The sequence below is a fragment of the Stegodyphus dumicola genome, chromosome 11, assembly GCF_044657685.1.
Source record: "Stegodyphus dumicola isolate Sdum_Otavi_A_Nest chromosome 11, ASM4465768v1".
NCBI classification, from domain to species: domain Eukaryota; kingdom Metazoa; phylum Arthropoda; class Arachnida; order Araneae; family Eresidae; genus Stegodyphus; species Stegodyphus dumicola.
Genome location: NC_140778.1, coordinates 83,092,851 through 83,118,251, shown reverse-complemented (window position 1 = coordinate 83,118,251; position 25,401 = coordinate 83,092,851). Strand labels below are relative to the sequence as shown.

The 25,401-nt window shown below is 36.4% G+C and overlaps 1 protein-coding gene across 1 annotated transcript in view; it reads right to left on the bottom strand.

Annotated features, from left to right (window-relative positions):
- LOC118195508 (soluble guanylate cyclase 88E-like) overlaps nt 1-25,401 on the bottom strand; it is a 240,226-nt gene that overhangs the window by 110,613 nt on the left and 104,212 nt on the right. The window contains exons 2-3 of the mRNA XM_085826934.1: nt 16,966-17,244; nt 3,428-3,766 (exon numbers count right to left, since the gene is read on the bottom strand). Of these exons, the coding sequence (XP_085683060.1) occupies nt 3,428-3,766; nt 16,966-17,244 (618 nt within the window). The remainder of the gene's footprint in view (nt 1-3,427; nt 3,767-16,965; nt 17,245-25,401) is intronic.

Below are 25,401 nucleotides of genomic sequence, written 5' to 3'. Positions count from 1 at the left end.
GAAGGGATGGCTATGTGAAGAACTTTTTAAGGAAAACTGTCGTATTCACGTTATACGTGGTAAAAACCAACTATGCAGCCAATCCTTTTGCCTGGAATCGAATCCGGGTGGAATTCGCAGTGTTCAGCGGTCTTAACACGTTGAGCGCCACGTCAGCCATCTGTGGCTGACACTAGATTTTCCGTTTAGGCCGCGTGAGGCATCTGTGGCTGACACTAGAATTTCCGTTTAGGCCGCGTCCGACATCTGTGGCTGACACTAGATTTTCCGTTTAGGCCGCGTGAGGCATTTGTGGCTGACACTAGAATTTCCGTTTAGGCCGCGTCCGACATCTGTGGCTGACACTAGATTTTCCGTTTAGGCCGCGTAAGCCATCTGTGGCTGACACTAGAATTTCCGTTTAGGCCACGTCAGCCATCTGTGGCTGCAGTAAACTTTCCGTTTAGGTCGCGTCAGCCATTTGTGACTGACACTAGACCTTTTCGTTTAGGCTGCGTCGACCGCTGCTGGCTGGCAACGTGTAACATGATATATAACGATAAAATTTACACTGTGTTATGAAATTACACAAAGTTTATTTAAAATTTACTTAATTTTGATTCATTGGATTTCATTGAAACACGGTAAACATAAAAACGGTTCTCCATTACAGCTATTACAAAATGTGACAACACTCTTTTAGTCTTTTTTCTGGCACTCTACCAGCTTCTGTTGCATTTTTATCATAACATAATTTACAATATTCTCGTACTTCAGAGGCTTTTCCCGGTTTTCTTCGGAGTTTATGTTGTCGTTTTCTAGATATTCTTGCATTTTTGTTCGACGGAATGTCTTCTTTTTCACAACTTGTTGCTATCTTCTACCGCGATACGAATCACTGGCCCTACAACACCAGCGCTTTTAAGCGAAGCGCGTGGCCTGAACGGGATTGCCTAAAACACACACGTGGCGCTCAACATGTTAACCACTAAGACATTACTCCTTTTGGTTTTCGGTTATTTGATTGTAGAGTCATTAGCCTTTTTTTGAAGCAGGATATATGAGAAATGTGCTATGCCCTCACTAGGACTCGAACCCGGACCTTTCGAACACGCGCCGAGTGTGCTACCGTTACACCACGAAGGCATGCTAGTAGGAGGAGAAAAATACCTTATATGATTATAGCAAAGTGAAAAAGTAATATTTGTGTAAGGAGAGGGATCTCTCCGTGGAGGTCTTTAAGGAAAACCGGTTGGTATGCACGTTACACATGGGGTAAAGTATTAAATCCTCAATGTAACCAGCCATTCATCGGGATCGGGATCCGGATTAAACTATCAGTGTTCAGAGATTTTACGGCTCTGCCGCTGATGAACTTCTAGCTGTTTGAACTGAATATGATATTTGATTTTTATGATTCAACAGATCAGCTATTTGAGTGCTTCTATTATTTTTCTCACGTATAATATGAAAACAGATAACATTATCACTCTTAATGTTTTATATGACATCTGGCCTCTTACAGAAGGCATTCGTGATCTGTCATAAATATTTACATATTTATGTTTCAAAAGCCTGGAGGGATCCTCCTTTTTGTCTATTAACTAAGTGTGGAGGTACCTAGTGAACTACTAACCGAACAGTCGCTTATTTCCAGAAACAGAAACGTAAAACTCAAGAAGAGTTAATTTACCTATATTGCTCAAAATAAAGATTCACAGATGGTCCCTTTCTCAGGGCGTACAATAAAGCCTCCACCTGGATTTAAACTTAAAAATGTAAGAAATAAGAACTGAACTAATGACTAACTAAAGAGATTTAGCCGAAGCTAACACAAAACTAAACTAGCCGGGCCCTAAATATCGAATTAGCTAGCGAAGCTCTCAAGGGCACGTAGCGTAGTAACAGCTTAGAGAAACATAGCCAAAAGGCAAACACGCGCTATCCAGAAAATCTTAATTCTTTCTGTCGAAGTCAGTGAACTTTGACTCAAATGTTCTCTACTTCTCATTTGCCTTTAACGCGATTCGAAAATCTTCTTCTGGTAAGGAATTGTAAGCTGAAACTAGAAGAGATAGGAAAGGAGTTTAAAAATAACTTTTATAAAATTAGGATATACCTTAATCCCCAAACAACCATTCACACACTAAATTTAACTTAATCTCTAATTATAGTTATATAGGTATAGTAGTTAGTTATATTAGTAGTAATAGTAGTTAATATGTAGTATAGCAGCGGTGCCCAACCTTGTGCCCGCGAGCATAAGTCGTTTTTACAAGTCGTCCCGATCGTTTTGTATGTGCTCGCCAGCCCGATTAGGTACTACGAACAAAAATTATTTTTAAAATAACCATTTATTTACTTTTCATAATTGTTAAAATATGGTAAGCATTTACCACAATAAGAGATATCTTGCAAAACGTTATGAAATAATTGATTGCTAACTGATGAACTCGATAGCGAACATGAAATCTTATTGCTCCATTCTGATGTTTAGGTGGGTCAGGATGAGAAAAGTACTTCAAAGGTTTGTAGAATTTCTTTCGTCAATAAAGCAGTTTTGGGAATCCGGAAACGAAAGTTATAAAGAATTGGACGATAATAATTGGTTATCTGATCTGTATTTTGTCACGGATATAACAGCTAAACTAAACAAACTAAAACAAAGATCTCCAGGGGAAAGAAAAACCGTTTTTCAATTGACTGGGACTGTAACTGCTTTTCAGATAAAGTTAAATTTGTGGACAAATCAGAAGAAAGAAAAAAAAATTCACCCATTTTTCAGAATTTATCAAGCCATATTAATAACCACGAGGCAATTGAAACAGAGAAATACTCGGAAAACCTAAATGCACTGAAAAATAATTTTGAACTCCGCTTCTCTGATTTCCATAAAGGTTCAACCAATATTATTATTCATCTCAAACCCATTTGCCGAAATTAATATTTCAGGTGTATCACATAAGACAGGAAATATGTTTAACAAAAATGTTGATGTTTTGGAAATGTGCTCGCGAGAGACCAAAGGTTGGGCACCACTGTAGTATAGTAATGGTAGTTAATATATAATATAGTTACATAGGTAAGTAGTTAATATAGTTATAGTGGTTAGTATAGTTATATAGGTATAGTAGTTAATTATGTAGGTTTAGTAGTTAGTTATATATGTGTAGTAGTTAACATAGTATAGTTATATAGGTAAGTAGTTAATATAGTTATGAAGTTATAGTGGTTAGTATAGTTATATAGGTACAGTAGGTAGTTATATAGGTATAGGATTTAATATCCAATATAGAAATAGTAGTTAATATCTAGTACAGTTATATAGGTATAGTGGTTATTATAGTTATATAGGTATAGTAGTTATAGTAATTAGTAAAGTTATACAGCTACAGTAGTTAGTATAGTTAGGTATAGTAAAAAAGAGCAATAAACTTTTATCACTTACTGCTTCCCAGGTACATTCAATAAGCGGCCTGGTAAGATCGAAGACTTCTGGCAACTTCCGGCCGGCGATATCCGGCATGATGGCTCGCAGACTCTTGCCGATAGTCTTGATGTAAAGACCAGAGTCAAAGACGAGGCAGAATGGGAAGATTTCAAGGAAGAGAAAAGCCTTGATGGGTAACATGATGCGGTCGATGCGCTGCGTGTTTCGGTTCTCTTCCAGCTGAAAAGCTCTGTTGTCGAAAGACAGCTGCATTATGACATGAATAGCACCCACAGAGCTCTCGTGGCTCAATACGTGTACATCCACAGCGGTGTTGTAAAAATGCCGTCCCACTTCCTACAGTGAATAAAAGTGTATTGAATTAGTATACATTACTAAACGTAAGATTCAGTATTCAGGTAAATTCCACTTTATATATATATATCAGGAAAGCTTGTTTCAAATTTCCAAAATTTTATGGAGTAAAATCGAAAAGCCATGATGGTACGTACGCCTTTGATAACTTTGCCTTAACATGAAACACTCAAGTTAATATATAGGATGCGGACACCACATGACTTCCTCGTACGTCAAATTACACACATTTTTTGCTGTACTTCACTTAAAATTATTTCCTTTTGAAATGTCATTAGAAATATACCTCTCATTCAATCAATTTTGTTCTTACCTCAAAACATCCTTACCAAGGAAAAAATACATAAAAACTCAAAACATCTATTAAAATCTGTGGGCAACTGTTTGTGACATTATCTTCTCCGTTGCGGTAGGGAGTTTTGAGAGATGTACCCAAAATTCGCAGGTAACCCTTTCGACTATTTTCATCTTCGTACGGATTTAATCAGCCAAGATATTCATTAAAAACTCTGAAAAAGGCAATTTTCGCACTCATTTTTTCCGAGTGGCAACAGCCGCGCACGCTGGAGATAAAAATCTACTTTATTTCGAAATGCTGCCAGTCATCGCTTTCAAATCGTAGAGTTTCTTGCTAAAAGTTTTCATGTTTTACAAAATATGAAATAAAATTAGCATTACCAAACATTAAATACTTTATTAATCCAAAATCGAAATTTACCCAGAAGGACTATTAATTTCGTTTTGGCATTTTGCGTTGATTTACTATAAGCGTTGTTTCACTTTTCAAATTGTTGCTACCAAATATTATCGCCTTGTATAATATTTAAAGAAATTAAAAAATGAAGAATCCGCATAAATGAATATATGTTTCTTGTGATAAAACAAGTTCAAGTTCTATCCAATATTTCACCTATATTCAATTTTCGTCGATTAAATGTGGCAAAACAGTTATCATAACTGATCAGAAATGAACAACGCGAACAAACAAACCCACAAACAGACATATATGGATCTTTTAAAACTTACAAATTTTTTATTAACAAACTCTGCCATTTGAAAACGAGCAGTAGCAACACTTTTCAAAATAAAACATTTTTATTGCCAACGCGCGAGACTGCTGCCACTCAGAACACTAAGTGCGAAAATTAGTGTTTTCAGAGATTTTAATTAATATCTTGGGTGATTAAAGTCGTAGGAAGATGGGAACAGTCGAAGTGGCTTCCCACTAATTTTTGGAATCGGGAATAATGTATTTAATATTTGGCAATGCTATTTTTATTTCGTTTTAAAACTTAGAAAATTTTTATTAACAAACTCTACGATTTGAAAGCGAGCAGTGGCAACGCTTCTCGAAATAAGGCAGATTTTCATCTCAGTGAGCGGGACTGTTGCCACTCGGAAAAAATAAGGACAAAAATTAGAGTTTTCAGAAATTTTAATTAATATCCCCGATTTTACCTATTTTTGTTTGGAGAAAAGTGAACGTCGACCTTTTCCAGTACCCAGAAAAGAATCGTAGAAAGTTTGATGACAATAGCTATGGTAGTAACTGCGTTAATCGCGAACAAACAAACAGACATTCTCTTTATATATCTGGATTAAATGCTTCGAGTAATTCATTTTTACACATGGTCTAACTGACTGAATCTTTAAATTCGAGCTTTTTTTATTTATTATATTATTTTTAAAATCTTCTCTACTCAGAGTTAGATTAAATAAATGTGCTGTTTGCATAAAAATCCCATAATCAGCCTATAAATAACATTTTCCTGTCTTTTAGTTTTTAATATGCTGGAAAAGTATGAATTGGCACGCATATTTTTTTCCCAGATACTGGCTCTCTAAAAAAGGTTGGCCATCCCTGATTTAAACCCTCAGCTTAAAGACACCAAATAATTTCCAATCTGGTGGACCTATCTACGTAAATCTAAGAAAAAAAGAACTTATAGTAAAGGTTTAAATCATAGTAATTCGTTAATTAACATAAAATCTACGGAATCCGTAGGTTAATATAAGGCACGGAAATATAATAATAATTATAATACAATCTACCGAATTTAACTAATAATCTACGAAATATTACTAGAGTAAGACCCCGCTTAACGCTTTTTCGTTTAGCGCTGTTTCGGTTTAGCGCTCTTGTATTTCAACCCGGGGATTCCCCGAAATTGTGCGCAGCGCTAGGTTTCCAAATAACATAGCTGAAACAGTGTAGTTGTGTTTCTTGTTTGGTGCGGTGCTGTACGGACGCAATTTTATCATTTGAAACATTTGTGAACATTATTGTAAGTATAAATGTATGTAATACTTTAACGATTAATAATGAAAAACAAGAAAAGAAAGCAACCAGAAAAAGCATTTCACTAGAAACTAAAATGCAAGTGATTAGAAGATTAGATTCTGGTGAACGTTAGTCTTAAATTAGTGCTGCATTGAATTTGGCAACTTCAACAATAAGGACAATTCTTAAGAATAAAGGGCGGCCGAGCGGTAACGTCGCTGAACACTGGTAGTTCGGTCCGACGTTCGAATCCCGCGAACGGGCTGGCTGCATGGGTGCTTTCGTGGTTTTCTCATGTGTAACATGTATACGAGTCAGTTACCTAAGAAAGTCCTCCACGCAGGCATCCCTCCCTTAAGGCAGATAGCCCTCGAGTGCTTTGCCGTAATCTAATAAACCAAACCTTAAGAATAAAGAAAAAATACTGTCATCGGCAAATGCAACTACGTCAAGCTCTGCAACTAGAATACCCGTTTTAGAAATAACATTATAGAGGAAATGTAAAAACGACTGTCTATATGGATTGACGACGAAATTGAATGCAATATGCCAATCTATCATAATGCCTTCTTGACAAAAAAGGCAGAAAATTGGAAACACAGAATAGACTGAATGATCTGACTGAGAATTTTATTTGTTTTTATAAGTATATTCGTTTGTATTGTTTTTATTTTTGTAAGAAATAAATGTTTGGTTTTATTTTTATTTAAAAACATTATTAAATTTAATACCTAACCAATTTTCTATCCATCTTCCCTTAACCCCATTATTTACATGTTAAGATAGCCTCGTTTAGCGCTGTTTCGCATTACGCTCTACTTTGATGGAACGTATCCCCGGCGTTAAGCGGGGTCTTACTGAAATAATATAATCTACGTAAAGGAGAAGTTATAGTAAAGGTTTAAATCACAATAATTCGTTAATTAACATAAAATCTACGGAATCCGTAGATTAATATATGTACGGAAATATAATAATACTAATACTATATATAAGGTATTTCTCCCGCCATCTTAGCATGCCTTCGTAGTGTAGCGGACAGCACGCTGGGCACGTAATCGGAGGTCCGTGGTTCGATTCCCGGCGAAGGCTTTGCTCATTTTTCACTTCTCCTGCTTCCAGAAAAAAAACCTAATGTCTCTACATAACTAATAATCTGTGAAATATCATTAATAATACAATCTACGGGAAGAAATTATAGTAAAGGTTTAAATCATATTAAGTCGTTAATTAACATAAAATAACTTATAGCCTTTTATATTTAGTGTCAAGTCCGATTTCGAAAATATTTTACGATTAAAATAACCCTTTAGAATATCAAAAGACTGTTTTCACTTCTTTCCCGCGAACAATTCCTTGAAGAATGAATAAAATATCTAAACTTCTTTCTTACCAACCGTTAAAAATTTAAGCTACAGAAATTTCTTACAACTGAGCGTCATATTTACTTTTTTTCAGAGAAATAAATAGCTGTGTGACAAACGTGGGCTGTCTTTTCAATAGATTCAGTGACATTCAAAGCAGGGCAATAACGCCAAAACCAATATTCGAAATATTTTCAGGCGCGTGTATCTTGATGTCTTCATAAACTATTCAGAAAGATTTCCAATTTATAGTTACATAAATGGCAGAAAACTGTGCTTCTTCCCAATTCTTTTTATTACGCCATTATATTCACTCAATTTCCCATGGGATGGAATTTATTTCTCATTGATAAAATTCATGGAAGTGATGTTAAAATAATTCAGCAAAATGTAACTCTGGTAAGATTTTAATGTTTCGTAAGAAGTTTATATCTAAATTTTTGAAAACCTAAATATTATTTATTGCAGACGATATCATACGTTCATAAATACGTGCTTGAGAAATTTTCTGGAAATTAAATTTAACACTTCCGGATAATTTAATACAACACTTCCGGATAGTTAAATTTAACACTTATTCGGATAGATGAATGTTTTTTTTTAAGGGAAGAATTAGAATGGTCTGGCAAAATATCATAAAAATTGATTGTTGGATTATAAAGCTTGAAGAGACATTAGGTATTTTTTTAAAGCAAGAAAGATGAAAAATGAGCAATGCCGTCGCCGGGACGCGTAATGGCAGACCGCACATTGAGTTGAACAGTGTTAAACGAATGTCGCATACTGCGCATGCCCAGAAAACAATTTGGCGTAATTACTATGTTGGCGCGATTTGAAAAGAAGATAAATACGGTATATGGTAGATGTATCGCCATCTAATTGTAAACAAATCTGGCGTTTAAATCTTCGTAGAGAATAATGTAAATGTAAATTAATTACTGTGTCAAAATACTATTTTTTGCTGTACTGCTCAAACAACTAGAAAGCTGAAATTATTGCGAAGTAATGTGAAGCAGTATTTACATTCAAAATGTAAAATATGATACTTATGAAATTCTGCACATTTCTTTGGAACTGTACAAATTTTCGTTCAGAAAAAGACTGAAATTTAGGATATATTAGTTGAAAATTTATTCATTATACTTTTAAGCAATAAAACCAATTCAGGATTTACCATACGTTCCATTCGTACACACATAAAGAAACACAGAGGAATATAACAAGTGCCTACAAATTACACTGAAGAAATTTTACAATTCTTTAATGCTAGTTATTAAATTCTTTGAAATGAGAAAATAAAAGCGCGAATATACGCTAACAAACTAAGCGAGATACTCCAGTTTACAATTACTGAATTATAACATGTAAACAAATTGCATTTAAATAACGAATTATTACGAACATATGTTAACAAATATTAAATGCACTGTTATTGACAAATTAAAATGAAACATATATTAGAAAAATAAGCAAGTGCAATCGGTATGGACGTTAAAATAACTAATAAGCAAAGTTCCACAACATTGCAATTTTAAACATCACTCGAACACACTCGAGAGCCATGGAGATCACGAATATGCTAACGTAGGCTTGCTTAGTCGCCAATATTTCTCCCTTCGCCAAAGGTACACCATCAAGCATGCGCAGTAAGCGAAATTCGCTTAACACTGTTCAACTCAATGTGCGGTCTGCCATTACGCCGCCGGGACGCATATAAGCATTCTGTACCGCGCTATGCGCATAGGAAAAACTCCGTGCTTGTGATTGGACATAATTTCCGATGACATCAATTTCTCTTGGCGTATTGACGTTTAGGAGGGATTCTTACGGTTTTGGTTTCATTGAATGACGAGCATGAGTGACACGGAAACGTTAAAATAATCGTTTGTTTCCTTTTAAGAATTATGCCAGACGAAAAGATTTACTTGCAACGCTCTGCAGATGGCTTCCTGTTTTATGAAATAATAAAATTATAAAATCCTTTAAAGATGCTGTTAATACCAAACTCAAACTTAAGCGCTTAGATTATATAAATTGCCAGTTCTAGAATTTACTACAAAAACCAAAACACATTGGATTAACCGACGATTTCGAACCAACTGTAAAGGTACTGTGTGCTCGTAAGTGAATTATTTTCGTAATTTTGTTGAATTCGTTTCCTTTCACATTTCAGAAAATATTTCCTTTGCAACTAAGTTATTTCTATGTTAGTGTCCATGTCTTTCCCATTTCTAATATTCTGTTGCCTTAAATGAAACAAAAAAGAGCATTGAGTATTGCCGCTGAATTTAATATACGTGTATAAGGAAAGGAACTTCCTTTGCTGATCAACGATATTTTTCACAAAGGTACGAAAGATATTACACATTAAAAATGGGCAATATTCATAAAGTAATATTATTCAATTTAAACATACGTGTCTTTATTTCTCTAATCCAAATCTATGGTAGTCCAGTTTCAAAAATAAATTTTAATTTTCCTAACTGACTCCAAATATAGTGAATTTACTGTGTATTATGTTAACATACAACCATTTTTGCTATCTGAGAAAACTGACTTGTCTCATATTTTTGCAGATTACATCTGCAGAGAATGGATATATAATGAACGTGAAATAATGAATTAATAATTAACACACCTTTACTATGAACGGTTTTAAGTTAAGAATACATTTATGAAAAATCTCTGCGCCTAATATTAATACACATTTATGGATTTAGGACACTAGAAGAAATAATACTTTTTCTCTCTGAGGGAAAACGCTACAATTTTTTAGTTCACCACACTACAGTGTTACAGGAAGTTACAGGAAGTGTAATCTCATGGCACCAAAAATACAGCGCACGTCATTAAAGTAATAATCTTTTCGATATTTCTATCAAAATGTAAACAAATGGTATGAAGGTGTACTCTCGATCTTAAGCAAAGGCTTCCTAAGCGTAGAGGAAATGATGTCATCGGAAGCCATACCCAGTCCCGAGGATGTATTTTTCCCCCACGCGCCTGGTGCGGTACAGAATGCTTATATGCCGCCAGGACTCGAACCACGGAACTCTCGAATATGCGCTGAGCGTGCTGACCACTACACCAAGAAGACATGCTAAGAAGGCGGGAGAAATATCTAATATACTCCCCCTTTTAAAGTGCAAAAGGGACCCACTCGCCAAATCCTGGTGGAGAATCATCATCCACCAACCTTTTAGTTAGGGCGCTACTGTAAAGACATTAGGTTATTTTTTTAAAGGAGCAGCTTGAAGAAATTAGCAACGCTTTCGCCGGGAATCGAACCACGGACCTCTCAATTACGCGCCGAGCGTGCTGACCATTACACCACGAAGACATGCTAAGAAGGCTGGAGAAATACCTTATAAGCTTACTAAAACTGTCACACTTCCTGTAAGATCTGAATATCCATATTATGGAAATGCTGTTGACAACAGTCGTAAATAAGATCATCACGTATACGACTGCCATCTGAGCTCTGCCAATGACAGCCAGGAAAGTTCGCATTCTTAATGCCATTCAGCGTCCATTCATAATTAACATCGCCCGTGTATTTAAAACAACCTCCATCAACGCTCTACAAGTTCTGGCAGGTGTGACTCTTTGCCACTTGAAGCTGAAATTGAAGCACTGTCCTCCAAAATTCTTCAGCTGAAGAAATCTGCAAGCTACGATGATATCATCTTCAATCCACAAGACTACGAGGATACACCAGGAAAATACATTAGACACCCGAGTAACTTTCTTCATAACCTGCACTGCAACCTCAACAACCTTCCACCATCTACTAAATTCACAGCATATACTGATGGATCGAAGATAGAGGACAAAGTAGGCTGCGGAGTCACTATAAATTCGGGACAAGTACCTACACTGAATGGCAAGATGTCCTCAGACACGAAAACAGCGTATTCCAAGCTGAGCTTACAGCCATTCTGAATGCTATCAAGCTACTTCTACCAACACATACGGACACCATCCATGTGATTACTGATAGCCAGTCAGCTATCTGTGCTATCAAACAACAGTTCTCAAACTCACCAATTGCATATCTAATTCAGGATTTAATACTCAACATCAGCAACAAATTTATAATATAATAAAGGTCACAGAGCTTGTGCAGGAAATGAACGCGTTGACCTCTTACCAAAAGACGCAGCTATCCACCAAATAGGCACTCATCCCGTGGCCAAAGTCAGCATTAAAATGTAAGCTGAAACAACTTGCAACCACACAACGGCAACATCAGTGGGACCACGGACAACAAGGAAGACGAACGTATGAATTCCTCGCTAAAGTAGATGAAAACGTCACTTTTTCACCCTAGTTCCTTTCCCAGTACATCTCGGGCCGTGGCCCATTTCCACTCCACTTCTTCAACAGACGCAAAGCCTTCTCTAACAGATGTATTTGCGGAAGCAGCGGGGACCCATAGCACTACATCTTTCAACTGTCCAATGACGTCTGTTCACCATATCCGTCATCCAAGCAATCCAGGTCTAGAATTCAGGCGATTTCTAATTAAGCACGGAAAAACATTCAGTCAAAGAACATCATCGACTACTGCCAAACGTAATCTTCAATCCTCTCATTCTGCAATAATTTCAGAGTGCCATTGTTATCTCCACCAAACACACACTTCTAACGTTCCTTCAGTCTTCTTTCATATCTTTGTCTTTCCTCCATACCATGTAACAGAGCTGATTCCAATTGAGTGCGATGCACTGAACTGATATGAACTATCTGGACTTATAGTTCAGTTAATCATACTAACATCAATAGCATCTGCATGATTGCATGTCACCTTGTTTAATTCTCAATAAATACGGAAAGGTAGTACACCGGGGCAATACCATTTTTGCTCATAGCAATGATATGATGCCCCCTGTACTCGTTCTTGTCCTGTAGGATCTGAATAATAATTCTTATATAAAGAAACTTTTAAAAGTTAATTACATTTATAATTACTATTATTATGCGCTATTGCTTTATATTATTTACGTGCAGTCTTTTTACTTCCTTCTATGAAGTAAAGGAAGCATTATAATTGCGAAAAATTTCAGGTATCATATTTCAACGAAAATATCAGAGTTTACAGATGCGCTTTGCATTGAATTGTGTTTAACGTTGTAAGGATTGTGTTAATTTTATTAACAGTTAAATTTTAAGTTCTTTTCCTGTCAAATTCTTGACTTCAACTTACTACTTTCGGCCAGAAAGTAGTCTTAGAATCACGTCTGAATACATAATGAGGAAGGGCGGTATTTAACCGCGAAGTTCTTTGAGAGAATCAGAGTTTCTGATTTAGGCGCGTCTGCCCTTTGGCCTCTCTCTCAAAGCAGTTATTACGCTCGGCCGTACTCAGGCCCTTCATAAGCTTCGCAGTCATTTGGTGTTTAAGGGGCCAACTGCATTAGAAACTTGATAGCTTCGGTTATATTTCTTTAGTTAATCTTAGTTTTAGTTTAATTCTTAGTCTCTTAAGTTCAAGCCCAAGTGTCGGCTTTGATTGTACACCCCAAGGCGGAGTTTTGTTAAATCTTATTGGAATAATAAAGGGTTATTTACACTTCCATCTTGTTGTTTCTTGTCACACGAACTTAAGCGATTATTCGCTATCTAGTACTTAAGCTTCGTCACTTTCTACAGTAACTGAGATTTACACAGTGAAAGTCTTACAACATTACTAGCAGTATGGAGTGTAACTACTGGTTGCGCTTAGTAATACTGAGATGAACTGTACGAGTATTTTTTGGGAAGTTCCAGAACTAAGTGCTTTTGTCGGTAAAATAATTTCTATCAAGTTATCATGGATTGTGTGTGCATTCAATCCATTACGAACCCGTATGCTCGAAACAGCATTTTTATTTTCGATGCGCCAATGAACTGCTCTTCGGAATAATGCAAGGTATTTAATTTTACTTTCCAATGTAACAGACGTATCCATTTTTGGTTAATAAGCTAAACGATTTAACAACAATAAACGCAGCTCGTCATCTTTATTATTATTAATTAATTATTACTTTGTCGAACTCGTAAAATTATGCTATCTAGACTCGTTAAAATCATTTCATTTCTTTTCTTTTTATAGCAATTACTTCAGGTGGCTGGCCGTGCAAACAGCTATTTAATTATAAAAGAACGTAAAAGCTTTAGTTAAATTCCACAACTAATGAATAATAATATTCTTTTTGAATCGATATGCCTTTCTATTGGCAACAACTATTTAGTTTAATTATTTTTAATTAATCCATTGAACAATTTTTTCACTCAAGTGTTTACTGCATTGCCAGATACGCAGGATTAGTTCTGGCTACATCATTTTCACTAAACTAAAACAACAACCTTTCTGCTTAATTTATAAGTCAAACAACAAAAATCAGCGTTATATTTTCAAATTTTCACAGGACTAGTTTCGATGGATTTGCCGAACCATCATCCTCAGCTCAAAATCATCGAAATTAGTCCTGTAAAAATTTGAAAATATAACGATATATAAATAACGAAAATATAAATAAAATATCAATTAACAAAAATCGGTGTTATATTTTCAAATTTTTACAGGACTAATTTCGATGGTTTTGAGCTGAGGATGATGGTTCGGCAAAACCATCGAAACTAGTCCTGTGAAAATTTGAAAATATAACGCTGATTTTTGCTGTTTGACTTCTAAATTAATACTTGTTCGGCGTGTTATCGTATCTTAACTTCTTTTTGAGTTTCTTGTAACCTATTGTTTGTGCCCATGACGGTTAACATCTTCACTGAGGATGTAGCTTCTCTGTTAATTACCTGTTCCGATATCTTACGGGGACAGGAAAGATATAGAGAAACCTCATAGATTGGAATTTAGTATGACGTGCATAATTGATAGAACAGCTGTTCAGCCGATAAAAGAAAGTAACACTAAACATGGAGTTGTTAAAAACATGATTTTATGAAGAATACATATTTTCATTTGTCTGGAATCTTTTCTTTCCCTTGGTTATATACCTTTAAATCAGTGTTTTTAATATGAATGGATCTTTAGAAATACTTTTCTTTTTTTATAATCATGAGAAAAGTAACACAAATCAACATTCTATAGTGAATTGCTATTACACTCATGTCCATAAATTAAGGTAATTCAGAATCGGAAATTGAACTCTAAAGTAAAAATTTCATCTGTAAAATTATCGCACACATCTTCAAGAATAATATTAAATTACATGAAAAATTAGATTGGAGAGACGTTAGGTTATTTCGAAGCCGGTGAGTGAGCAATGCCTTCGCCGAGAATCGAACTACGAACCTCTGGAATACGTGCCCAGCATGCTAACCACTACACTACAAAGGTATGCTAAGAAGGCGGGAGAAATATCTTATATACTCCCCCTTTTAAAGGGCAACTGAGGTTTAGGGGACCCATTCGCCAAATCCTGGGCGTGGAGAATCATCATCCACCACCCTTTTAGTTCGGGCGCCACTTTAGAGACATTAGGTATTTTTTTGGAAGCAGAAAAGATGAAAAATGAGCAATGACCTCGCCGGGAATCGAACCACGGACCTATGGAACACGAGCCCAGTGTGCTGACCACTACACTACGAAGAAGGAGAAATACCTTATAAGACGACTCCGGTAGTACGTCACAATGATGGGAATGTAAGAGAAGTGTCTATCAAGAACGGTAGCAGAGAAGTAAAATTCTTCACAAGTGTTCTGTATGCTGCTCAGTGCCACAACCGAATAGTTGTGACACAAAGGACGATTGTGGATGACTTTTACATGGTACAATTATTGGCCGCTTGGAATCTGTGTATACTCAGATGGAACTATTCAAGGATTTGGAATAGCCCAAAGCGTCATCTCTAGGCTTGGGCAACGATTCCAAAATGATGTAAATGCCAATAGACGTTACGATACATGTCGCCCTTGAGTTACAACGCCAAACGACGACAGGTAATTGACATTAACTGCCAAAAGAAGCAGACGGAACACAGCATCCAAACCTATATCGTCAGCTATCTTCAGCCACGGGTACTGGTAACTGGTTTTCGTACCTGGCTAGCCAACTTAACGGCATTACAGGGACTGGTGCCGAAACACCAATCAAAAGCCACCCGAAGATGGTCATACACTCCTGCTGAGCCCCAGGGTCCCACATCCCCGGAGACATCAATTTTAGGCTCCCTCTAAGCACCCACCGCTGAACCAGCCAGCCAAGACCACCGTCCCAATGGTTAGAGATTACGATGGGTGGGTTTTGAGAACTTGAAGCGATGACTGGCCGTTCTTTCTGGCAACCTACCAGTACTACGCGTGGTACCCCTCCCCTTAGTCTTTACATGGAATACCAAAGACAGCAGTGACTGGACGCTCGATGGCACAGGTGCTATTTGGCTACCAATACCCTGGTAGATTGGGGACAGCCACGGGTACGACAGTCTCACAGCAAACCGTGTACAGACGTTTGGGACAGATTGGTCTATATACTCGCAGGCCTGTCAAATAGATGTGTTCCGCTCACGGCAACTCACTGTCGCCAGCGGTTAGCCTGGAGTAAATATGCAATGCAGACATCGTCACAGTGGGCTTGTGTGATATTTTTCGACGAGGCCAAGTTTAGCTTGTAGTCTGATTCACATCAGACTTTCATATGGAGAACTTCAGGTACCCTATAAAACCAAGACAACATCACTGAACGACACCGTTGCGGTGGTGCAGGATTGCTCGTTTCGGGTGGAATTACACTGGCCTCCAGAACAGATGTGCATGTTCAGATCGGAAACATGACAGGCCAGTTTTATTCATTCTGGAACAACATGTACGTTTGTTTAGGGAAGACACGGGCGCAGAATTTGTGATTATGGGTGACAACGCCTGTCCTCACCGTGCAAACATTGTAAAGGATTGCCTGCAATCTGAGGGTATTACCCGTATGGAATGGCTAGCATTCTCGCCTGACTTTAATCCCATACAGCATGTGTGGGACATGCTTGGCCGACGAATTGTAGCCCGTCTAGCATCTCCTTACATGTGTACCGGAACTTTGAAGAGCACTGCTTACTGAGTGGAGTAATCTTCTCCAAGATCAGCTGGATAAATTGATACTCGGCATGTCTAGGCGTTGTACGGACTGAATTTCATCATCTAGGAGACATACGATGTATTAACCAACATACCAACCATGTAATGTAAAAGTTTTGTAAAGGATATATTTTTTGCAGTTGCTCCCCGGGAGCAAAATTCGTAGATTTTATGAATGATATTACACATACACCACCATTTTTGTTCTTTATATTTTGTTTAATAAATGGGCTTTATGGATAAATCACTTTTTCTTTGTTCCTCAACCTTTATTTGCCTCAGCTGGCATTATCCTTAATTTATGGACATGAGTGTACTTACTTCAATGATTTTTTATAAAACATGTCAAAACGTGCTCGAGAACTTGTGAAAACTACTATAGCTTAATCTTTCTTTTTGAAATTCTTTTTAAGTATCCAAAGAAATGAGAAAATAAAATAGAAATAACAAATAAATTCAAATTTACCTTGATCTGTCCAATGGTATACCATAAGAAACCCCTTCTGGTGCTTCTATAATGGAGTGTTAGACCTGAGGAGGTTTCCCTCTCGCAGAAGAAAGATGGCGCTTTCATTCGGGGGTAGCTGAATTTCAGATACTCGTGTAGGTTGTCCAAGCCATTCAGAAAGTCCCTCATATGCCGACCGAGAACGGAGAGAACTCTATCATAGCCGTAGTGACCGACGAAGGAGACGAAGTAGACCCCCATACCTTCTAGGAACTCCTTTTCTGTCACACCCAGAACCTACAAAAGAAGGTTTTAGTTTAATTTAACAATTTTTAATGGAAAATCCTGGTAACATCAGTTAAATGAAATACTTTATACAACAGTTTATAAAAGTACTAGCGGAAATATCCAATGCCAGTTAAGTTAGATTGAGAGTAAGGTATCTAACAACAGAAAGAATGATACAGCTGTAAGCCTTCTCTAATAACGATGGAAAAACTAGGATTCCATAGTCATACATTTTTCAGTCTGGTGCGATATGGAACCCACATAAAAAATTTAGATACAAAAATTAATTAATTCTCTCTCATTATGTCAGCAACAATCGCACGCAGTTTTTAATGACTTTCGTCTTTCTAATTAATTGGTCGTAAAAGCTCAAGTTACATTCAATATTTCACCTATATTCAAATTTAGTCGATTAACTGTGGCACAAAATTGATCAGAAATCTATAGCGCAAACACACAAACAGGCATTTTTCTTTATATAAAGAAATTTTATAAAACCTATAAATACGATTTGAAAGCGAGCAGTAGCAACGCTTTTCGAAATAAAGCATTTTTATCTCCAACGTTCAGACTGTTGCCACTCGGAAAAATGAGTGCGGAAATTAGCGCTTTAATTAATATTTCGGCTGATTAAAGTCGTACGAAGATGGGAAGAATCGAAATGGCTTCCCACGAATTTTTGAAATCCGGAATAATGGATTTAATATTCGGCAGTGCTATTTTTATTTATCGTAAAACTTAGAAACATTTTATTAACACATTCTACGATTTTAAAGTGAGCAGTGGCAACAATTCTCGAAATAAAGCAGATTTTTATTTCCAGCATGCGAGACTGTTGCCACTCGGAAAAATTAGGGCGAAAATTAACAATTTAAGTGTTTTTAATTAATATCTCTGATTTTAGCTTTTTTTTTTTTTTTCCCCGAAAATAGTGAACGGCGACCTTTTTCAGGATCCAGAAAAGAATTGTAGAAAGTTTGGTGACGATAGCTATAGCAGTGATTGAGTTAATCGCGAACAAACAAACACAAAAACATTCTTCTTTATTTATACATATTACGTAAGTTATCCTTAACTGCTAGGAACTCAAATCCACGCGTCCGTCCACCACGAGAGAAGAGACCTCACCTGTTAGGAAGGCAACATCATTTACTGCGTTGATAATCGCGGATAATTCATCGAAAGTTATAAATGAATCCAAATTCCGTTACGATAACAGCATTGTTTATTAATCCCCGTTTGCATATTTCACAACTGCACATCAGCGTAGCCACTGAGGGAGGGGTTTCGAAAATGGACCAATGAGCTTCTATTGCTCTTGTGACGCTAAATCTTCCAAGTCTGTGAGCGTATGTTGTTTACGTTTTAATTTGTATTTGTTTCGCAGTTATAAATGTATGACGTAACAGTAGAAAATCTCGTGGTACTTTCGTTTTATGAGTTTAATCAATCGCTGACTTTCGCGATTTTTATCACGCATTAATATTTGGATTGGCGTTCACGGCATATTATCGCTCTTTACATTGAGAAAATGACTCAAGCTACAATTAGCCACGAATATTATGCATTGACTAACACCTGTGGATTAAGAGAATTCAAGTGTACATTTTTTTTAAATTCTGCTGAGAAGGACTGGAAATGTTACAATGAATCTAGTGTTTCTTATTTCAGTACTTGCATTCTTTTGCTTTTGAAAGTGTAAGATTCAGAGTAATATTGCGTTATGATCTGATTATATCAATTGTTAACATTAAAAGTTAATACGTGAGTAAACTGAATATATTCGTTGTGGATAAGATAAATTCGTTCAGTTTGATGAGTACTTCTTGAGTAAGTATATATAAGAGTGATAGTTATTAAATGTGAAATTTAACACACTAAATATATACGAATCCAAATTAGTACAGTTCACTTTGAATAAAATTCAGCATTGGTTATTATAACATCTTTTTCATATAGACTGCAATAAAAATTACTGACTTCTATTTACATATATAATTGGTATAAACATTTTTCTCACATGCATATGTAGATATCATTTGGGCTCGGATGTTATCATATATTTCTTTTTTTATCTTATTAACCACTTATTAAGTCATTTTTCACATGGATATTTTTGTGGAGTATCCAGCATTTGTTTGTATTTATTTCAAATTCCTTCAACCAGGCAGTGAAATCTTCACAATTGCTTGTATTTGATCCAATTTCACAAAGAAAAGTTCCAGAAGAAATTGACGATGCTGTAATTATTTTGTACAGAAAACTGCGTGGCAGAATATTTTCAACCATCTTGCTTAAATCTTAAACCACGCGAAAGGTCATGTGACATGACAGAAATATTACTGGATGCCCATTGGTCTATCCTAGAAACCACTCCCTCGGTGGCTATACAGATGTGCAATTGTGAAATATGCTTCCCGTTTACATAAAGTAAAATGCTGGGAATGTCTGACATCACATGATTTAGGTGCGGACAATTCTCTACTCATGCTGGACCGACTATAACTATCAACGATTCTAAATTTAGCAATTTAAAATAATGCGCATTTTGGCACAGCCTCGAGGGCTACCTGCCTAACAGGAGTGATATTTTCGTGGAGGACTTTTTGATGTGCGTTTTGTAATTTAAATTCAGTAAATTTCAAACGTAAATGACAATCAGTCCGCTTTTCAAGTGCCTTAAATTTGCAGAGTGTAATGTAAAATGAAAGTGGTTACAAGTGGAGGCGGTTACTTAGGTTCATACAGAAAGTAAAACATTTTACTTACTGTATGAAATATGAACGAATAACCATTTAAAATTATTTTATACTTGTAAATTTATTTAGTAAGATTCAGAGTTAAATCGCATTGTCGCCTGTAAGGTGCTCGATGTTGTTGCCAACGACAGGCGTAAACTTGCTCTCCTTGCCACGAGGAATTTCGTGGGCTTGGGCTAACTATAGGTCAGACTGATGGGCATTAGCACCAATAACGACAACGTTGAAAAATTTCAGAAATGGGGCTAACTCTAGGTCAGACAGATGGGCATTAGCACTTATAACGACAACGTTGAAAAATTTCAGAAATGTGGTAACTATAGGTCAGACAGATGGGCATTAGCACCAATAACGACAACGTTGAAAAATTTCAGAAATGTGGCTAACTATAGGTCAGACAGATGGGCATTAACACCAATAACGACAACGTTGAAAAATTTCAGAAATGGGGCTAACTCTAGGTCAGACTGATGGGCATTAGCACCAATAACGACAACGTTGAAAAATTTCAGAAATGGGGCTAACTCTAGGTCAGACTGATGGGCATTAGCACCAATAACGACAACGTTGAAAAATTTCAGAAATGTGGTAACTATAGGTCAGACAGATGGGCATTAGCACTTATAACGACAACGTTGAAAAATTTCAGAAATGTGGTAACTATAGGTCAGACAGATGGGCATTAGCACCAATAACGACAACGTTGAAAAATTTCAGAAATGTGGCTAACTATAGGTCAGACAGATGGGCATTAGCACCAATAACGACAACGTTGAAAAATTTCAGAAATGTGGCTAACTATAGGTCAGACAGATGGGCATTAGCACCAATAACGACAACGTTGAAAAATTTCAGAAATGTGGCTAACTATAGGTCAGACAGATGGGCATTAGCACCAATAACGACAACGTTGAAAAATTTCAGAAATGTGGCTAACTATAGGTCAGACAGATGGGCATTAGCACCAATAACGACAACGTTTAACAAATTCAGAAATGTGGTAAATTAACCTAACGGCTCACAGGACAATTTAAGGCGCAGGAAAGGCTCTGGTTTATAGAAAACAGGCGGGACAAAGCTGAATGGCTAGAAGCACTCTACGCCACTAAATCAAATCGCTAATAATCACGGTACAACGTGGACTGGAAAAGACAGACACGCTCTAAAACTAACTTCCGAAACTTTCGCTTAAATACCACTCTTAACTCTGTCTACCTTAATCTGAATAAAAGCTGGCTGTCTCTTTTACATTCTCGCACGAAAAGCGAGGGTGAAAAGAGAGTGATAGGAAAGTGAAATAAATATCTATACGTCGCATCTTAATGCCGCAACATTTCCTCAAACCTCCTAAAAGTGGAGATATGCCGCTTTGACTCTGAACCCTTATTTAAGTTACACCCTCCATCATATTCACTTTTTGGTATATTAACCTACCTAACCTATCCTTGAAAAGGACTTTAAGATATGTACGCCCATGGCATTAACTTTCCCTTATTTTGGCTAATTTAAACACCAATCTAATTAACCTCGAATATTTTACTAAGCTTTTATAATTTTGTTGCAAAAATTGAAATTACTAATCATCTGTAGGCCAATAAATAGATATTGAAAAAACTTCTGAAAGCCCGAAGAGAGATAGAACTCCCCCTTTTTCCCTGAAAACTAAAAGTAAGGATTTTTCAGATCGAAATTTGTTAGGAAACTTTGGAATGCAGTTCATTCACTGATGGTCGAACTCTTGTTGGAAGCCTGCCAGGAAAATTCAATTTCACATTTTAGGGAAGGATTTATCCTCTCATTTTAAACACTAACGTCCTTCCTTTATGTTTTCCCTTAAAACTTTTTTATTTAGCTCCAAATAGTCCAGAATAGGATATTAGTCTCCAAACGCAATATTGCACCGAAATATTTAAATGCTTTGTTTTACTTTTCAGATTGCTGCCACCAAATATTATCGACATATATTATATTTAATAAAATAATGAAATAATGAATAATGAATAATGTTAAATAATGAAGAATCTGCATGAATGTATGTATGTTTTAGGAATGTGAAAAACAACAGTACCCATAGGCTTCAAATTTTGAATAATGTAGTCCTCCACCCGAAAGATCGAATTTTGAATTTCGATATTTTTTATTATTTATTTCCTATTTTGTAAAACGTTGACGGATTTGTGATTAACAAACACCAGAATTTCAAAGCGAACATTGGCAACACTGTAAGGATTAAAAATACTTTTATCTCCAGGCTCCGAGATTGTCTATGGAAAATTCTAAAGATATGTCGTTTTTAAATGTTTTATGATTTTGCCGTTGAAACGAATTTCATGTGACGTAAGCAGCAAGAACGTGATATTTAATAAGTGAAGTAAAGACACAAAACGTTAATAACAAAAAGACAAACAAAAGTTTTGTAAAACCATCTTAGTCAGAAAACTGAACACTGATATGATGGAAAAGACTTTAAAAAAAACAGAAAAATGTATTCCGACGTTTAACGCTGCATCAGGAATCCTAAATGTATACCGTTATGCTGCTTTTAAAATTGTCGCAGTTTTGCTGTTAAATTGTATATGGCGTCAGTGTGAAGAAAATGATGCTTAATAATAAAGTTAAAAAGACGAAAACAATGAGTAAGGAGGAGTCAGTGTAACAATAAACTAAGTAGACTGCAAACTCAGCGAGAGCATAAAAAACCTTAAAAATCCCTTTTGGGCGATTGTTAAAATCTGAAATCTTTCCGATGCTTTTGGGTGGGTCTGTGTGTGTGCTTTTGACTGTGTATTTGCATGAATGTTTAAAATATGAGAAACTGCACCAAGATTTAAAAAATATATATGAAATAGACAATAAAATATTCCAAATCTGGGCTTCCAGATTCCCATATTCGGGTGGAGACGTTAATAGGTTAATAAAATTTATAATAGGTTAATAAAATTTATTCCTATCAAAAGAAATATATCAGAACGCTGGAGTTTTACTCAGAGATATTCGTACAAATGTTCACAGTATCCCAGACTATAATCAGTAGTTATACTTCAAACTACTAAAAACCTTAACATACAACGCACTGCAAAGCGCATCTAAAGAGAAAGCTAAATCGGATACCTCAGTTCATGCAGAACTAAACAACTCGCAATAACAGTAACTAAGCAACGCACACGCTCTCTCTCCGGTCTTTTATAATTTTCAACTAGTCGCGAGATATTTCTAGTACTTTCTGCTTGTCGAGATTTCTGGAAAGCAATAAGAGTGTGGTATTACAGTTGCGCAGCGAACATAGTGGTCAATTACATTTATTCAATTTCAATAGAAATTACCGAGATAACCATTTACTCAGTTTTAAATGCACGTGCCCCTGTATTCATACTTTTCCGGCATAGCTTTCTCTTAAAAATTTGTCTGGCGCCGCATTGCTTGGGAAAACACAACAATTTTAATTACAATACTACTAAAATTAACTATCTAAATACAAAATTCGCAACATTATATCATTGTTAAGTAAGCATGTTGCGAGTTCTGTACGTGATATTTGTAATTGGATAGATTATATAGGATGATTCAAAATGAATATAGCCATTACATTAAATGGCTGTAACTATTTAACTGAAAAGAGTTTATCAATCAGAATTAGATAGGATGTAAGAGGAAGCTCTTAATTTTGTTTACATACTTTATAAATGTTTTGTGTAACTCCTGTTGGTAACACGGACAACATCCAAGTCCAACATCTAGTCCATTACATTCTGAAGCATTAACGCAAAGAGTCATCAACGCAAGCGCATTAGAAATGCGCATTTTGAGTTCTGGAATTGTTTTCGGCAAAGGAAACACATTGTTCTTTTATCAGCCTTTTTTTTTCTTCATTGAGCGAAATGTTACAGAAAATATTTACCTTGACACGCTTCAGCAATGGTTGATGAGATAGCTGGATACGGATTCCCCGGATAGCATCATTGAGCAAGATGGTGTTTAGTTCAGCAAGGTGGTGTTCAGTTTCTTTCTATGGGGTTATACGTATGATAACCCTGTATAGGTGCTTCTTTTGTCGAAAACAAGCCCAGAACTCAAAATGCGCATGCTTTGGTGACTCCAGATACGCTTCAGAATGTTTGGCGTAAAATGGACTGCCACTCAGATGTTGTCCATGTTACCAAGAGCCCTCTCTGAGGGGTCGACGCCGGAAAACCGGCGAAGCTACTAGCTAGGATCTGTACCTAGGTAGTCCCGGCAACGGGTATAAAATCAGGAGCCCTGCCGTTTCACGTTTCCGGCTGGGAGACACCTTGAGGCGAAACTTTACTGGCCCACTCGGATGAGTTGACGTATGTTCTGTTCCGTAGAACGAGACATTTCGCGTAGTGCTGTAGAGACATTAGGAATTTTTGATTGCTGGAGACGCGAAAACTGAGCAATGCCTTCGACGGTACTCGTATCTGGACCTCTGGAATACGCGTCGAGTATGCTACCGTTACAGCACGAAGGCATGCTGGAAGGAGGGTCAAAATACCTTATATAGTTCTCCTTTTAAAGGTCGACTGGGGATTAGGCGACCCATGAACAATCATCATCCACCCCCCCCCCTTTAGTTCGGGCGCCACTGTAGAGTCATTAGGTTATTTATGAAGCAGGAGAGCTGAAAAATATGCAGTGCCCTCACCAGGACTCTAACCTGCACCTCTCTATATTCGCAGAATGTGATAATCGTTACACCACATAGGCATACAGAAAGGAGGGAGAAAATACTTTATGGTACTGGTAGGAACAATTTTGATGCCCAGTCAGATCGCCAGGCGTGCATGTTCCCAACCGCTTTGAAACCTGGGAACTGGAAGTGATGACCCCGCGTGCCCAGGTTATAGAGAAAGAATAGTAGTTTTTGGAAATGACAGCCAGAAGAAACAACAAGAATATAATTCCTGTATAAACAAAAACTATGCAAAAAATGAGGAAAGGTCCCGAATAACAAAGGATAAAATACAGGCATATTTTGCCTTATGCAAAATTAACTAGTAAAAAAATATAACACTGATACATAGTAGTTGAAAAGAACTCAAGACATACTTTTTAAAGCTATGTCATTTATGTTGTGTAAACACTTTTTGGTTACATTTCATTTTCTTCACTTTGTCAATAAATGAAGATGGTGGATCATGAGAAGTGCAAAATCTAGATGATTATTTGAAAATAAATTTAAACAAATAGTATACATGCTAGGTAAAATTGTATTCATTAAGGAATATGGAATGAAATTTTAAGGGTATTACATCATGTACAGTTTATTGCTGTCAAATGAGTACACTAATTTTAGAATAAAATATCGTAAGTTATGAAAAATACTATCTGGATGTTTTCATGGTTCAAAATTCATACAGGAAAAAAAAATTCAAGACAGTAATACAAC